The 18,162-nt window shown below is 33.6% G+C and overlaps 1 protein-coding gene across 2 annotated transcripts in view; it reads left to right on the top strand.

Annotated features, from left to right (window-relative positions):
• The window catches only part of ROBO1 (roundabout guidance receptor 1), a 1,085,200-nt gene that overhangs the window by 579,421 nt on the left and 487,617 nt on the right, over positions 1-18,162 (top strand). For both annotated transcript variants that reach the window (XM_074389506.1, XM_074389507.1), the window contains exon 3: positions 8,229-8,312. In XM_074389506.1, coding sequence (XP_074245607.1) covers positions 8,229-8,312 — 84 coding nt within the window. The remainder of the gene's footprint in view (positions 1-8,228; positions 8,313-18,162) is intronic.

Below are 18,162 nucleotides of genomic sequence, written 5' to 3'. Positions count from 1 at the left end.
ATTCCTACATCAAGAAAAAAACATGTTGTGTCATACTGAAGCATAATTTCCCCAATTACTTTAAGAGCTCTACTTTGTCAGTGTTTCTACTAGGAGAGATCTGGAACAAATGATTTTAAAATTATGAGCATTTCTCCATCAATAGAATGATTTTTATACTACAGAAGGCACTCTATCTTGTTTAGTCAAATTAAGTTGAATCGAAATGAATTAAAAGCTTCTTCTGTGGCATTGATATTCTTCTAAATAGGCTTGTCCATTAATGCATTTACCTTTCTAATACTGCAATAGTTTATTTTATGTTAATAGAATTGTTTTATATATATATATAACTATATATTATAAAACAATGCTTATATATGTATATCTACATTTATTTATATGTAGATAGATATAGATATATCTTTGTTGTTGATGTTCTTGCTTAAATATATATTAGATGTCTTTTATTTAGTCAGATTTCATCAGTCTGGTGTAGCTAGATGTACCCCGAATTAGCTAAAACCAAATTGTACTTGACAATTTTTGTATAGTTATTCTACTATTGTTTTCAGAATTGTAACACTTTTGGAGATTCAAAAATACAATGTAACATTGACAAATGAAATATTAATTCCAACTTGTTTTCAGATCACTTTGGTTTCAAGAGCACCCTCTCAGAAAAATGTACTCCATTCAAATCAGAATATATCATTTTCATCTCTATATCTATATCAGAAGTTCCTCAAATCAGAGGGAATTTGTAAAACCTAAATATAATTCACCTGCCTGGCAATATTTAAATATCTTCCTTGTTTATTCATACTATAATTTTTTTCAGTTTTGAATATTATCACAATTTATTACATTTGTTATGCAGTTTGTTAATTATTCCCCTTTTAACATGCAAGAAGAAAAACTCTTACCAGTAAGACCCTCACTTGAGTTAAGTTAATAAGATTCTATTTCCAAGTGTATACATTACATTTACAGGGGAGAGAGAGGAAGTAATATGTTATTCTGTTAGAAATAACAATTTACCATACTACAGTTCTGAATTAGATTTATAGTGATTATAATATTTTAGATATATAAGTATATGACAGCATCCCAAATAAGGAAGTAATTCATATTCATTCATCAAGAAAAGTTACTTCCATCTTAAACTCTTGACTCCAGCAAAACTATGGCCCAGTGTTTCATCTAATCATACAACAAACACTGTATTGATTGTCAACTCTGTTCTTAAACACTGTGTTAGGGCTAGGCATAGGAGTATGATTGAGACATGACCCTATCTTAATTACCCTTAAACTTATTCCAAAAGACGTATCTTCGTTGTTGAAGAATAATTTTTAGAAATAATTATCAAAAAAGTCTTATCTTGATTTCAGTCAGCAGTTTGATCCCTAAATCAATATATTTAAAAAACACTGTGGGCAAAGCCTTATGCTTTTGAACCCCTATTCTAATAATATTTTTTGTGTATTTCTTGCTTCAACACAACTGACTCCCTTATTAAATACTTTATTTTATTCTGTCTGTAAAAGGACACATGAAGAAGCCCTGATGGTATGCTTAATGGAGCTAAGAAATAGATTTGTGAAATTATCCAATCTTATTCAATGACTAGAAAAGAATCACTAACCTGGTGTCCCATTGTTTGTATGTTATTGAAATTCCATCTAGTTCCCAGAGTGAGATTGATAAGTAAAAGGCAGACACAATGTGTAATGAAAAGTGGAGTGCTTTGGAGTCAGAAATAATTTGGAATTAAATTCCAGATCCACTATTTACTAGTTGAGTGACGGAAGTATGTCATATATTTCAGTATCTCGGAAATGGAAACACTGATGAGAATCATAATGATGATGATGGTGGCTAGGATGATGATAGAGCTTTAAGCAGTGCGTGAGAACATATATGCATACAGAATGATGTGTTAAATAAACTAAAGCATTATATAAACATTATTTGTGATTATAATCAGTGCAGGTTTTACTTCCTTTTCTTCACATTGGATTCATTCAGTTATCTAATCACCCAAATCAGAAAATGGGAAAAAAGCAGTGACATATATTTTGAGATCATTGTATGCAATCTGTTCTTTCATTTACTGCAGCCCTGGCATCTCGGGCCACAGGTTAAAATTACCTACTCTCCATTAAGTTTATTTCAGCTTATCCAAATAATAAACTACTCTGATTTTATTTTCTCTTCTCAAAACCATTGGGAGATGAAGTTTTCAAATTTTGAAATAACCATCCAGTCCCTAAACATTTTATTTGAAAACAGATTTTACATCAAGGTTAACGTGTTTGTTTATTTTGTCAAAACACAGTTTCTAACAAGTATCGTCCACTTGGATCATTGTAATTATGGTTTTCCCATCTTTGAAAGAAACATAAAGAAACAACTAACACATTGTTTTCTGTTCTCATATTGCTGCTTTAAAAAATAGTTGATTCAATATTTAATGGTACATTTTTAACTTTATATGTATCCTATTTAATATTCTGTAGTACATAGATTTCATCAGCTATTGCAAATATAATTCTTTATTTGCATCACTCACTAAATGTTTTTAAGTAGGTACCACCCAAAATCACCTACTGATTTTTTTCCTCTCAATCTCTGTAACAGAACTTATATTCCTTCCCATAGTCCCAGTTCAGAAGTATGGGACAGATAATAAATTACATTCAACAATTATTTCAGCCATGCATGATTAAACGGAAGTTTGAATTTAACTTTAATTTGATCTTGTAGAATTTTGATGTCAATTTAAAGCTTCACAAATATAGGGTTTTTTTGTATCTGAATTTATAATTCATTGCCGAGGTTTCTAATTAAATGTTCTCAGTACTCCATTTAAAGTACCCCTTTCCTGCATTCCTCTTGATTAGTAGGAAAGAATCAATGAGAATTGATCCAATTTGTAGAACACAATTCTCATATTGATAGTAGTTTATATTCATTTGCTTTTCCCTAATCTTTTATTAATGGTCATCTTTAAAACGTCAATTAATGCCAAAGCTCTGCACCATGATCATGCAAATCTATAAAGAAACTAGCTTGATACTTTGTAGTAAGTAGGGCAAAAGGAAGAAGCTTTTTATGTTTTATGTTTTTATTATACATAACTGAATATGACAGAAGAAAAGAAAAGGTTGAAAACCCTAATGTTTTGAGCTGTGATTGCAAACCCAATTTAAAAATTAAAAATAAATAAAATTTTGAATTTAAACCAACAGGCTTTTCTCTTAGGTCTCTACATGTCCACAATATAACACTGGCTGCCATGGGATAATGAACAACTTAAAGAACGATGAATTGAATGCTACTGCAAATATGAGTCTTTGTACTACAAATCTAATATTACCCATTTTAGTATCACTAGAGAAAGAGAAATGTCATTGCATCAATGTCTGCTGCACATTAGAGAGAAGGCAATTTTCGTCCACCATCGTTTAAACTTTTAAAATGTTTTTCAAAAAAGATTGGGTGATTGGTAATGTTATGCCATATTTACTGTAGCTCTTTCTCTCAAGATAGTTTTTATTCATCCATTTGAATGTGAGTTAGAGCTATGATACCTCATGCCTTAATTATTCCCACCTGTGTATCCTAAAAATTAAGGATGTTATTTTTTTTCTGGACTCTTTAAGCTGAATCTTAAGTCTTCATTGAAAATCAACATTTGTTTTCAGAAAGGCTTCATAGCTGATGTTGTATACTGTATTACAGAATGGTATTCTCATTCTTAGTTACTTGCTCTTGGTGATACTAAATTTGATTACTGACTTACACTGTGTATTTTTTACTTCCAAGTTAGCAAATAGCCTCTGGGGCGATACTTTTGGCACTGTAAAACAGGCTGTCTTCCAACCATTTTTTACTCAATAGATGTAGGGGCTTAGGGATATGCTGATCAAAGGATACAAAATTTCAGTTAGGTGGAATGAGTTCAAGAGATCATTGTACAACATGATGACTATAGTTAATAACAATGTGTTGTCGTCTTGACCATCTCTAAAACACTCAGTTTTAAGTGTTCTCACTACAAAAAATGATGGTTATGTGGGGTAATGCATATGTTAATTAGCTATGTTAAGCCATTCTACAATGTATACATACATATTTCAAAACATCATGTTGTACCTAACTTAAATTTGTCAATTAAAAAATAATTAATGTTTAAAAATCCAAACATTTAATGAATAGTTATATTTAAAAACAAAGTTTCCTTGAAGACATAATTTCTATAGTAAAGAAAGATATGGTTGTTTATTCCCTTTTATATTTGTTGCTGTTATTATATATGCAAAAGACTGTTTTCAGATGCTCCACTCATATATTGTGTGTATATATGTATGTATGTGCGTGTGTACATACATGTATATGTACATATATACATGCATGTAATCTTGTATATAGTAAGTTTAAGTATGCCATATAATCTCTACACAAAAATATATGAAGCCATGTAGCAAAATATTTATAATCAATAACCCTATAAGTCAGAGTTCAGTTTTAACCCCAGAGGCTTTTTAGTGAATTGTGAAATTCTAAAAATATGTTAATATTTCTGTAAAATATGTAACATAGGTAGAGACTACAGGAAAGCAGCAGGTTGAAGACAAGCAGGTGAGTTTAGTGTTTATTGAGAAAATGTGTGGAGTTTGTTGGAATTTACATGAAGTTGAATCACCAATGGAAATAAAATTTGGTTGTCGGTAGAGTGTCCAATTGAGAAATGTAGAAGTTCCATATGTTATGAAAAATAATCAAAGCCTTGAGTCTGGATGAAGATATCTATAGACAGCATGTTGAAAAGAACAGGATGAAATCTGGAGCCATGTGAAACACAAGTATTTAAGGGTTATGGCGAGGGAAACAAGCTATCACAATGAGGCATTAGTTCTGTACATTCCTCCAGATTTGGAGTCAATGGATAGAAAATCTAGAAAACAGACTTTTTAAAACAGATTTAAGAAAAAACAAAACTTAATTATAAAATTGAAATTGATCTCCCCAAAAAGCAGTGAAGGCCCATTGGCTACTAAATTCACAGGAGTGTATATATTTCATCAAAGATGGTTATGAGAGTCCATCTGACCCATTTCCAACCCTGAATGACTATGATGTTATGATTCAAGACTTCCTTTTTATATTGAAAGTTGCCTTATTTGTTTGTATGGATTTGAGGATATAGGATATATAATAGCATTTGAGTTTATTTAGAGTAAGCTTTTTATCCCCCCTCTGAATATAATACTGGTGCAGAAAATACAATTTACATCCTGTTCAGTTATTTCAGATTGAGCATCTATCACTTAAGTAAGGTTTATATTCTTAGTTACCATCTCTTTATTAAATTATTTGTTATCTTTGGTTCAATATAAGGTGGGTAGGTATATAAATGAGAAGCAGGCAGAATACCTGACCCTCAGGAATTTAGATTGGTGGGGGTGACAGACACATGAAACCCAGAAACTCTACTGCCAGTGTGTTTCTAGATGGGATGGCAGCTTTTACCAATTGCAACTGAGCCTACTTCGATTCAGGTCTGGGTAGCCCTAAACTCAGAGTTGGAATATAAGAAGACCTCCTATAGATGTGTTAAACACAATAATCTCTTGCTCGCTCTCTTCTAGTCCATAGCTCGCATAATCAATACTACTTAACCAAAAATTTAAGTAAATGTCTTTTGAACTGGGCTTAAATTAGTCCTCCATCTCTCTTGCAGTTAGTCAAGTGACTATTTCATGTTATTGTTATCTTTTGACAGGAAAGAGAAGAAAGAAAAAATTTAGTAAAGCAGCTAAAAATAGCACCTTTTGTTTCCTTTTGGTCTGGCATATCATTAACTAAAGGCAGAACAAGGTAGATTGAATGGACTTTAGAGATATGGTAAGATTCATTGATTAATGCAAAATCTATTCTTTCCTGAGCCTGAGAGGGGGCCAGAAAGGTGATGCGTAGGAATAGAGAAGCAAATTTGTAAACCACTTAAGATAGGTTACGTGCAGGTGAAAATCTATTTTATATGATTGACATTTTTCATTTTAAATGAGAGTAAACTATTTTTCCTCATCTCTGTTGCTTTCATAATAATATCCCCATTCTCAGGAATAATTCAATAACAAAGGGACACAAACCTCATCCCGAAAGTCTGGCAATATTGTGTACACATGCTGATTTAATTTATATTGTGGATTTGGATGAATCTGTATTATATTTTTAACAGAGTGATTAGAAATGTGTGGTTCCACATTAAGTAACAGATTGTAAATTAAAAGTAGGACTTCCCTTAAAAGGCCGCGTTGTCCTACTAAAAAATAATTCATACAATTAAAGTGATTCAAAACACATTCTATCATTTAAAACAAGATTGTAGGTAAGCATGGTGGTTCCCATAAGAGCTGTTTCATGTATCTGACCAAGCAATTTCTGATGATCTTCCTACAACAATCTCTTATATTTGGTTAGTCTGCATGAGCAAGATAAGTTAGTTGGTGACAGAACATTCTGAAAACTGCCTCAAAACTCACACAAATGCCTGCTCCCGAGTCTTTCTCATTGATGTGACTTGAAAGTTTGACCTCAACAACTTGTGCATGCAATAAGTTCACAGGCTGAAAAGGTAAAGGGGACACAGTTTCTGCCTTATCACTTGCAACATCTATTTTAAGGGTAAAATGACAACAGCCATCACTAGAGAGGCAAGAATGAATAAAGCAAGAGTGAGTATCTTTTCTCTTTTGTCTGCACAGATCTGAACTTTTCTTATCATTTTCGCTACATCAGGTTATTATAATTACGTGACACTTGTGGGAAGGCGGAGAGAAGGCAGGGAGATTAGAGTGAATAAATAGGCTGCATACAAAAGCCAAGTGGACTCATGTTAGCCCTTTTATTCCTTTTTAAAAATTTCTAAATCATCCCTGAATAGCTGTGTCTAAGAAAATGTATCGACCTAGCTAGTGGAGACACAAAATGAATGACCTCTGTGATGTTTCCATAGGGGCATTACCTGCAGGTACTCACTGGCTCATTCATAAGTGACACACTGTTCCCCAAATAAACATCTGCGCTTCTTCACTGCTCAGACCAAGAAATCCTTCCTCTGTAGATATTGTTAAAAGTGATTTTTTTTAAAGCCTGCAGAACATCAGAACTTGAATGACCTATGGCTCTACATTATTCGATTTAGGAGGTACAGTCTTGGTTTTTATTGTGTCTGTGTCTGCTTATCAGTAGCAGAGCTATAAACACTGCTCATAGTTATCTTACATAGATATGACAGGTAGAGTGATTGTGCACCAGGGAAATTTAGTAGTGTAATTGAGCTTCTATATACACATATACTGCTACTCTGCTACTCTGAGTCTGGCTACAGAAACTGGAGAGTTGTGGTTAGCCTCCACTCTGAAATTCTACAGAGGAAAATTAATGTGCGATTGAAGAAAAAAATGCATTTTTTATTTAAGAAAAATGGGCATAGATGAATGAAAATACTTATACAGATGATTGTGGCATAGAATCTCAAACAATTTAAACTGTTTTAAAATATCCAAACCAAAATATCCAAAGTTAGACGTTGTTTTAGTCATGCATCCATTGCAGTAAATTTGTATCAGTCCTTTAAGACAAGAGATTGTTGCCTTCTAAAAGACGTGATGTTGCACCCCTTTCTTCCATGTTTCTCAGAACAAGTATGACATTTTTATCATCCTCCCTCTTATTTGACAAGATCTATTTTTCCCCACATCCTCCCTGCCTCATATGAGGTACAGTCCCTGGAGTCTGTAATCGCCAGGAGATGAAGCGATGATGGGGAGCGATCACAGTCAATAGCTTTGATTAACAATAAGGTAGAAAATTAGCAATGCTAGCATTCAGCCACCCTGCCCTCTCCCTCCTCCATATGCTCTCTCAGTCCGTGCTGGCGGCCTCACAGAGGGCAGTCGGAGCCCTTCGCCAGCTTTGAAGTGCAGCAAAGGTGCAGGCAGAGCAGAGAATTAGGGAAATTAAGGAGAAAAAGTAAAAACTGTAAACCATGACGCTGAGACCTTCGCGGGGCTTAGTGTGCCGCAGGAGGGGCGAGGATGAAGTGTGCTGTGTGTTGTCCCTGTGTGTTTTTCTGTCACATGTGGATTTACTTGTGTCTGGACATGCTGTGATCGAAATGGCAGCTACTGTTACTACTGTGACCCCATCAGCAGCTCTGGTGTTGTTTCCGACAGACCCTGAAGATGTAGAGAGGGGGAACGACCACGGGACGCCGATCCCCACCTCTGATAACGATGACAATTCGCTGGGCTATACAGGTAGAGTGTCTCTTTCCCAAATACTAACTTCCTCCTAAAATACCTTCATCTCCATCAATCATCAACCACCTGTATTAAATTAATCCAATCATCCCTGCTTCCAGCTAACAGCCACAACAACTTCTCATTTTTCAGATCTCATTCTGTAGCTGGGAGGTCATATTGCTAAAATAAACACTTCTGAGAACAGAAATGTACATGAAAACTGTAATCATTCTTATTATTTTGCTATGTTTAATGCAAAAGAATGCTTATCAATCTGAAACTTTGATACTGCTAATATTTTCAGAATGATATTCCTTAGAAATTTAATATTTGACTATATTGCTACCACAAAGACAAAAAAAAAAACACTACCTGCAAGTAATTTGGATTCAAAATTATCTGTACTTTTTTTTTTACACTTACAGTCTTAAAAACAACAGAAAGCAAAACTCTTAGCAAGAGTGATGTAATTCATAATCACCAACTTACATCTTAGGATTGTGTTTGCATGACTTATTGTTACCCAGCATAATAGTAACAAATTAACTAATTCAATGTGTTAGAAATAATTGAGATATAAATGTTTAAGAGTGATCACCCTGGAAATATGTGTTTTACAGAGATTTTTTTAGTTCTAAATATAATTGCATAATTTATACCTCTAACTCTGAGATAATTTGACTAAAACTTTATATAAGGAGAAAGAATAAAATATGTCACTTATAACCCATTGAATCAGATAATGCTGTTAGAGTAGTCTTGTTGTAATATCAGCTATTTGCAATGTTCTCTTCATTGGTCCTTATTAACGCAGTTCTCCATAGACTTTGCTAAGCTGTGAGCTGTAGGTTGGGTGTGTATTAGGTGGGGTAGTTGGGGTTAGAGTTGAGAGTCCTCCTTTGTATCATAACAATCATATAGATGACTGTTAAAAGAGTAAGTCCATAGGCATATTTCACTATAGGTAAAGTAATAAACTGATATTTTACTTTTGAAGCATCCTCACAGTCTTCATAAATATCACTCTCCAATTTTTTCCTTGGCCTATGTAATTTTAATTTTTAAACACCTGGAATAAGTAGAATAGTTAATATGACCTTTATAAACAACTTTAATATTTTCATATTTTTTTCATTTCTATAAATAACTTTTTCATTTCTCCTATCTTCCAACTTAAGAATGAGGATTCAAAGGCCTACAAAATAAAAGTCCACCGGGGTGAGATGGTGAGGGAGTTTGTGTGATTCTTTCCCAGAAACTTAGCTAGAAAAAAAGTTGTAAATGTCATTCCTTAGTACCATCAATACCAAAGAAGTTCATATTTGTGAAAGGAGGAGTCCAAGGTAGTGTTCTTTCTCAGGGGCATCCCCATTTGCCAGCGCTTCTTAGTTCTATTCCCTTGTACTCACCAAATCTGAACAACTGTATTGTTTTGATACAATAATAGGATTTGCTCTTTATCTTTTATGGATTTCTCAAAAATTATGTTTAAACAATGTATAACTCATGTTGGAATGTCGAATTAAGAGAATTTAAATAGTAATACATTTCATTTTAAATATTTTAATTTTTTTTTTCATTTTCATTTTTTCCCTTCAGGCTAATCAGGTGTCAAATTTCTCCCACTAAACATACCATTAGATAAATTAACGTGAGGTAATAAACTTAAAATATTATAGTCTATATAGGAACTAATTTAAGGTATTATAATTTAATCCAAAGTGACTGGAAGACAATCTTCTGAATAATCTTGTTCCTGAGACTATAACTCTTTAACAATTTAGTGCTAAAGGAAGTCTATTCTGTATATTTTGTTTTGGAAAACTCTTGATTACTCAGAAAGCTCTCTTCTGCCATACAAATTAAAAATGTTATGTGTCTCCTTTGTTTGCATATTAACCATATATATACTCATTAAGAATTCCATCGCATGATAAGAAAAATAAAGTAGAAAAAATGATTTTGGCTGCCTCATTACAACTGTAAAAAAAGATACCAATTGGCCATATAGTTGAGGAATAATAGTTAAAAGTATTATTTGAAATTACCTACAGATATCCTTTTCCTTTGTATGCACATGCATGTCTGTGAATGTGTGAATGTATGAATTCCCTGTACTATAATCGCAGATAATTGAGTAGATAGAATCTTTATATTAGAGAAAAGTGAGTTAAGAATAAAATGGGATATGCCTATCTGTCCAGGAACATTTTTATGTATTTAATGAAAATCGTCTGGATTTTAGTATATCTGGAGGTGAATAACCCTGGACACAGAGCAAGAACTTTTAAGAAATAAAATATACATATTAAACAACTTAGAGAACATACAATGCAATTGTCAAGTACGTAATTGATATGAGTTACTTACAAAACGTTACCATGATGTTAACAAGCAAGTATATCATTTATTGTTTGTGGCATTAATATTTTTTACACAATACCTCAAAATGACTGAGTAGATTTTATGTGTCAGAAGTTTATTTTTTTACTACATGTTGCTTCACTTCATTGAGGTAACGTGAGATTTTTCTCCCTCACCCTAACACTTAGTATATAAAAAAGAAAATAAATCTGTATAATCCTGGAAAACATTTTCAGGGGAACATGAAATAATCTCAAAAAAGATCATTATTTTACTAAAATTCACATTTACTTCCCCCTAATTATCCTTAAAAAAAAAAAAAACTAAAAAGTGTATAATTTCCACTGCAAGCTAATTTGTTGCTATAACATCTGCTCTGATAGTTAAGCCATTTGGGACTATCACTATCAACCTGACCCATTTAACTAGAATGCAGGGATCACATCATATGCATAGCTTACAATTTATATATTCATTAATGATCTAGTGAACAAATGATTATTTTTTATGATAGTAGTTACTGCTTATATCATATACCATTCTAATCTAAATTGTGTACATGATTTAGTAGGGATCAGAATTTTAAAATGGATATACAGAATATCAGAGAAGAAACACATTGATTCCTTTTCTCCTTACCATCTCTAGAAACAATATTGTAAAGCCTTGTAAGGTTTTGAAATATTTCAGTTTCACTCTTACAAATCAATGAATAGAAAACAATTTCTAAGGTAGCACTGTGGTATGTTATTAAAGAGGACTTGTGCATTATTTACACTGAAGTAGCCCATTTCTTGTTTAACCAAGCATGTCATAAATATTAGGGGTTATTTAACAGTTCACAGCATATAGCCTTTGTTGTAAGAACAAGTAAGAAGAGGTTTCAGATCAGTACTTTATGGGGTCAGACACACATCCCAAAGAGTTTGAATATGTAATAATCAATGATTTTTTAAAGAGGCTTCTGAAAAGAGCAGTGTTTCACTGCTGGAAGTGTATATGGTGTTTTCCAAATATAAAAAAAATTAAGTAATAAGTCTAAGAATATTTAAATTTCTAAAATATAAATATAATTTATATATAGATTTCTGGCAAATACTTTTGTCAAGGACACAAAATTTAATGAAAAATTTATTGATACATAAAAATTCAAGGAATAAATTGGATACTAATGATATCCTAGTAACATTCCTAATCTTTTTACAAAGCAGTAATTAGGAAGGGAATTTAACATTATTCCTTCTTCTGAGTAACAAAATATCCTTAAATTTGACTTGAAATGTCTAAAATGTGCCCTTTGTCCCTATTTTTACATACTAAAATAAGATAACATCTTCCATCTCCACAGGTCTATTTTAAGGAATAGGTAGTGCCTATATTTACAGTAGAATATTGAAAGAAAAGCAAAATAATGAAAATTTAAAATCTTAAATCTAAAAAATTATCAGAGTCATGTCACTGTCAATTCAAGTAAAATCTAGCCATGAAATGTCAGAAATTTTAGAGTAATTTCAAATGGGAATATTAGGGTCTTTTACCACTCAACACTATCTCTAAGTAAAGTTTGGTTATAATTGTTTAGAAGAAAACAAAATATATTCTCTTATTTAAAAAAGAGAAAGAGAGAAAGAAAGAAAAGCCTTGACAAATTAGAATGTTTGCCCATATGAACATGAATGCAATCCCAAAACCATGAATGGTCTCATGCTTAGGAATTTCAACAAGTAACTATCAGTTGATGTGACACTGATTCATGTGTCTCCCTACATTCTCACTTGTACAGTTTCACCATTCAAACTCCCATTTTGGTATGTGGATTTTTAACATATATGTACTGATACTAAATCAGTGTTTATTATTACTACATGGGTGCAAGGCAGTTTTCTGAGCACTTTACCTGCAACAACTGTTGCTGTAATTTAATTCTTACAGCAATCCTCTAAGAGAGTGATATTATTAATAGCAACAGGGCCTGATATCTGCTTCAAAAAGATAAATAGTCCAAAATTAATCACATATGTCTAATCTCACATGGTCTTGAATTTAAATGAGTTGTGTCTATAAGCTACATTTGGGCATGTAGTTAGAAATGGAACAGATTAACCATGTCAGGTTTCTCAGAAATATTAAACATTATATAGTCATTTTTCCCATTATCTTACTGTCACTTTATTTGTTAAATTAATAGAGTTTACATTAGTTTCATTAAGCAAACTATCTTTAGATGAGTCTACTACAGAGCCAAGTATATAAGTATATTTTCTTGTTTGTATGCAATTGATTATTTTCTGAAGTTAATACTTGCATATTGTAACCTTTTAGATGCTCAATTATGTCTAATATTCCAACAATCAGTGATTTTCTGACACCACTCTAATTAAACACCTCTCTAATTAAACCCTTCATATTTTTGTACCAAACGGACTGGTTTCTCTTTAGACCTAAGACTTTCTCACATCACTCTTTTATGCTGGATCTCCTGTTTCTTAGATCTATTGTATTTCTCTTTCCTGATTTCTTTGCTTATTAAAAGAATCCTGTCCTCCAGAAAGCATATTCAAGGAAAGCTGGGAGAACATCAAAATCAAAAGTTTTTGTAGGATGTGCTTTGTGATATTTTGCCCATGTTTGCTTGTCGTTTATTTGTTTTCCTTCATCATACTGGACACTAGATGGACCCACTCAAACTGGAGAACTCTTTCAGTTATGGAAAAATTTCTTGAAATTTTTTATAACAATTTTTTCATCTCTAGTTTCTCTGCTATCCTTCAGAATTCCTGTTAGGCAGTGGGCCTCTTGGACTGATACATTAGTCTCTTGTTTTTCTGTCCTAATTTCTAAACCTTGATTTTTTTTTTTTTTCTAACTTTCTTGGAAACAACCTTTATATTTATTGTCCACCAATACTTTTATCATTGTGCTAAGCACATGGGGGTATACGAGATATACTATCTTTTAATATCAAAACCATGAATCATGGCCAGGCGCAGTGGCTCACACCTGTAATCCCAGCATTTTGGGAGGCCAAGGTGGACGGATCACTTGAGGTCAAGAGTTCAAGACCAGCCTGGCCAACATAGCGAAACCCCATCTCTACTAAAAATACAAAAACTGAGCCAGACATGGTGGCACTCACCTATAGTCCCAGCTTTTGAGGAGGCTGAGGGATGAGAATCACTTGAACCCAGGAGATAGAGGTTGCAGTGAGCCGAGATCATGCTATTGCACTCCAGCCTGGGAAACAGAGTGAGACTCTTTCTCAACAAGAAAAAGAAAACAGCAACAAAAAACATGAATCACTCACTCATCTGTGGATCATCATAACTGGTGGCTCCATCATTAGTTTCTCTTTATAACCTTGTGGATTACTAATTTATGCATAACAGGAAACTAAGAAACAATTCTTAAAATGAAGATAAACCATCTCCACTTGGTATAGATCTATATTGAAAATAAAATTATTAACTCACATCAATTTAACCAATTGGTTTAGTCTTTCATTAGTTCAGGGAAATAAATATAAAGGTGTCAAATTTGTGATTTGTTTTCGGTAACCTCAATTATTAAGAACTTTTGCCAATTCTCTGAAAATATTTAGCAAGCAAATGAGACAGAAATTAAGATCATGGATTAGATTCATGTCTCATACTCCAAAAACCTTCTCCCTAGAACTGAGAAAAGAAAAATGGTTTCATTTTTATAATAATTGACAATAGGTAATAGACATATGTAATTCTATCATCCTGAAGTTTACAGAACACAGGACATGGAAGCTTCAAGTAAATTGAGCATTAAAGAGTAAGTTAAGCTCTAACAACAACTGGGGTCCATGAAAAACAATTTAAAGCAGTTCATTTTAATTATTTCTTAAAAATCAAAGATTAATTGTGTGTTTTCCTCACTTATATTAATGCTATTTCTAACACTAAAGTTTCTCATTAGCATTTTGGAGACTTAAACCTTTCCAAGTGAACAATTATATATTTACATCTTTATCATTAGTAATTTGATAACATTTTTCATGTGGAAAACTTGGGAGCAGAACATTTTGAGTTTTTATGGTGGGAAAGGAAAAGCAGTATGTGAAGTTGAATAAAATCAATGATAGACTGGATAAAGAACATGTGGCACATATACACCATGGAACACTATAAAAACGATGAGTTCATGTCCTCTGCAGGGACATGGATAAAGATGGAAACCATCATTCTCAGCAGACTGAACCCAAAACAGAAAATCAAACACAACATATTCTCACTCATAAGTGGTGTTGAACAATAAGAATGCATGGACACAGGGAGGGGAATATCACACACTGGGGCCTGTCAGGGTGGAGGACTAGGGAAGGGTTAGCAGAGGGTGGAGGTTAGGGGAGGGATAGCATTAGGAGAAATACCTAATGTAGATGATGGAGTGATGGATGCAGCAAACCACCATGGCATGTGTATACCTATGTAACAAATCTGCATGTTCTGCACATGTACCCAAGAACTGAAAGTATTAAAAAAAAAAAGAAGGCTGGGCACAGAGGCTCACTCCTGTAATCCCAGGATTTTGGGAGGCTGAGACGAGCAGATCATGAGGTCAAGAGATCAAGACCATCCTGGTCATGGGAAAACCCCACCTCTACTAAAATACAAAAAAGTATCTGGGCGTGGTGCTGCATGCCTGTAGTCTAGCTACTCATGAGGCTGAGGGAGGTGAATCACTTGAATCTGTGAGAAGGAGGTTGCAATAAGCCAAGATCGTGGCACTGCACTCCAGCCTGGTGAAAGAACAAGACTCCATCTCAAAACAAAACAAAACAAAAAACAACAACAAAAACCTTAATGTTGATAGAAAATTTTTACTTAATTACTTTTGATAAAGTTTTATTTGTTGAAAGATTGCTTCAGTATTTAAAGTATAAGCCAAAGCTACAAACTTTAGGGATAGGTAAGTAAATAAACTCAGACACATAAAATATACAGGTGTTCATTAGGTGTGCCGACATCCATATGGTAGAATACACGAAGAATTCAGATTTAAAGTTTTATTAAGAAATTTTAGGGAAATTTAAAGAAACAAATAATACTTGGGTTGTAGCAGCTACAGTAGTGACTGGCTAATTACCTGGATAATTCAATAAGAATCTTTGTTTATCCAGCAACTTATGAAAGAAATTAATATTTCATGGGTACAAAAGTAATTGCAGTCTTGCCATTAGAAATGGCAATAAATAAATAAATAAATAAACACAATTACTTTTGCACCAGCCTAATATTTTTAGCTGAAATATTCTTCAGGTCTACTAACCTAGTAAGACTTGTACCGGTCTCAGAAGTCTTCAAATCAGTTCATGCAGAGAGCATGATCCTCACCTTCCAGTAAGCACACAGCTGTGGGTACAGTCTCATCTCCGTGCTTCTTTATATTACTGCTGTGGCCCTATTTAAATCATTGTCCTTATGTTTGTTTTAGTTTTTCAATTCACAGAAAAGAAATATTTGGCAATCCACCAATTTTTCTTGAAAACCAAAAAACAATGGGCTAAGTCTTCCTAATCTCTAATTCTTAGAATATTGCACAATGATATTTTTTTCTTGTAGTTATTCCTGTAATTTTTTTATCACAATCATAGACATCAGTCTAGCTTCAGTTTATTTTGAAAAGTTAATATTTGGAGGTCTAAGTGAAAAGTACATATGTGTCTAAATAAAAGTAAAACATTATACTGTTAAATTGCTTGAAAGAAACTATTGAGTCAGCTACAGGTTGGTATTGCAGTGATATAGTTGGGTATTACAGTAGGTTATGTCTCGGTCACAAGCAAAAATAAGATTTCCATGACAACACAACTTAATTGTTCTCAGGCAACAAAACAGAAATTTATTCCTCACTTAGTCTTCACATGTCAGAGGAACTCTGTTTAACATAGTCACTCAAATTCCTGAGGCCAACAGATGTGTTATCTTGACACAGGCTTCTGTGACTGCAACAAGTACAATCATGAACTGGCTTTACAGGCTTCCGTAGAGAAGTAATTTCTGCTCTTTTATTACAGTCTCGAGGACATACCTAATTTCCATAGCATAAGAAAGTATAATCCTACTATGGCTCTAAGAAGAGGGAAAACTAAAAATACAATCAGCTTTTTGTTTCACCACTTCTGCATCCATGGATTGAAAATATCTTTTAAAAACAATTTAAAATAGTACTATAACTATAGCAATTACACAAACTTCACAATAGTACAGTATAACAACTATTTACATGCCATTTACATTGTTATCGCTATTATAAGTAAGCTAGAGGTAATTTAAATTGGCCCAGCATGGTAGCTCACACCTATAATCCCAGCAATTTGGGAGGCCAAGGTGGATGGATCACTTAAGGTCAGAAGTTCAAGGCCAGCCTGGGCATCATGGTGAAACCCTGTATCTACTAAAAATACAAAAATTAGGCAGGCATGTTGGTAGGTGACTCTAATCCCAGCTAATCAGGAGGCTGAGGCAGGAGAATCACTTGAACCCAGGAGGAAGAGGTTGGAATGAGCCAAGATTGCACCAGTGCTCTCCAGCCTGGGGGAGGAAGTGAGAGGGAAAGGAAGGGAAGGGGAGGGGAGGGGAGGGGAGGGGAAGGATGAGGAGAGGAGGGGAAGGGAGAGGAGGGGAGGGGTAGGGAGGAGTGGACGGAGGAAGGGAAGGAAGGAAGGTTAAAGTATACAGGAGGAGGTTTGTGGGTTATATGCAAATACTAAGCCATTTTATATATGGGATTTGAGCACTTATGGATTTTGGTATCTGCAGGGTATCCTGGAACCATCCCCCCCCATATATACACAAACAATTGAAATACGTACATAGCACTAATCACTACTAGACCAACAATCTAAGAAACAAGAAATTTGTGATTAGTTCAAAGCATACACTACTTCCTTAAGGAAAGAATTTTAAACTCATAAGGCAGTCATGGTGCCATTACTGAATATACTGAATATTTTGGCTTCTCATTGTACTGTTACAGCAGCCTATATTCAGTCCTTTCCTTCACTTTATCACTGGAAAATAATTCTGTGTATTTCACAGAATTATTAAATTGGCAATAATAAATTCATTTTTTCACAAGGATATGTTCTTTCGTTTGATTTTTAAATTTAGTACATAGTAACAATTCTAAAAGCTCCTTTCTATTAAAAAAAAAAACCATCTCTCAATGGGCCTGGGAGACAATGTGTTATTTTGCCAATTGCTGATTCAATTATGGAACAAAAACTGGCATATTGTCTCGATACACACAGGCAGAGGTACTGAGGATAAAACTCTATCTTTTGACTAATGGAACATTAGCGTTTTGGATCTCTAGGTATTAGCAATATTAACTGGCCTGTGTTTGTCTTTCTTAAATGGGGTTTCTTTAAAGAAGTCAGAGAGAAAAATCAAAGCATGTAAATGTGATAATATTTTGTTGTCCTTTCCACAACCACCTGGCTTCTCCCTCAGTTAAGAGTCCCCTTCAAACT

This window comes from Saimiri boliviensis, chromosome 18, assembly GCF_048565385.1.
Source record: "Saimiri boliviensis isolate mSaiBol1 chromosome 18, mSaiBol1.pri, whole genome shotgun sequence".
NCBI classification, from domain to species: Eukaryota; Metazoa; Chordata; class Mammalia; order Primates; family Cebidae; genus Saimiri; species Saimiri boliviensis.
Note: the sequence above shows the minus strand (reverse complement) of the source record. Positions and strands in the feature narration are given on the sequence as shown.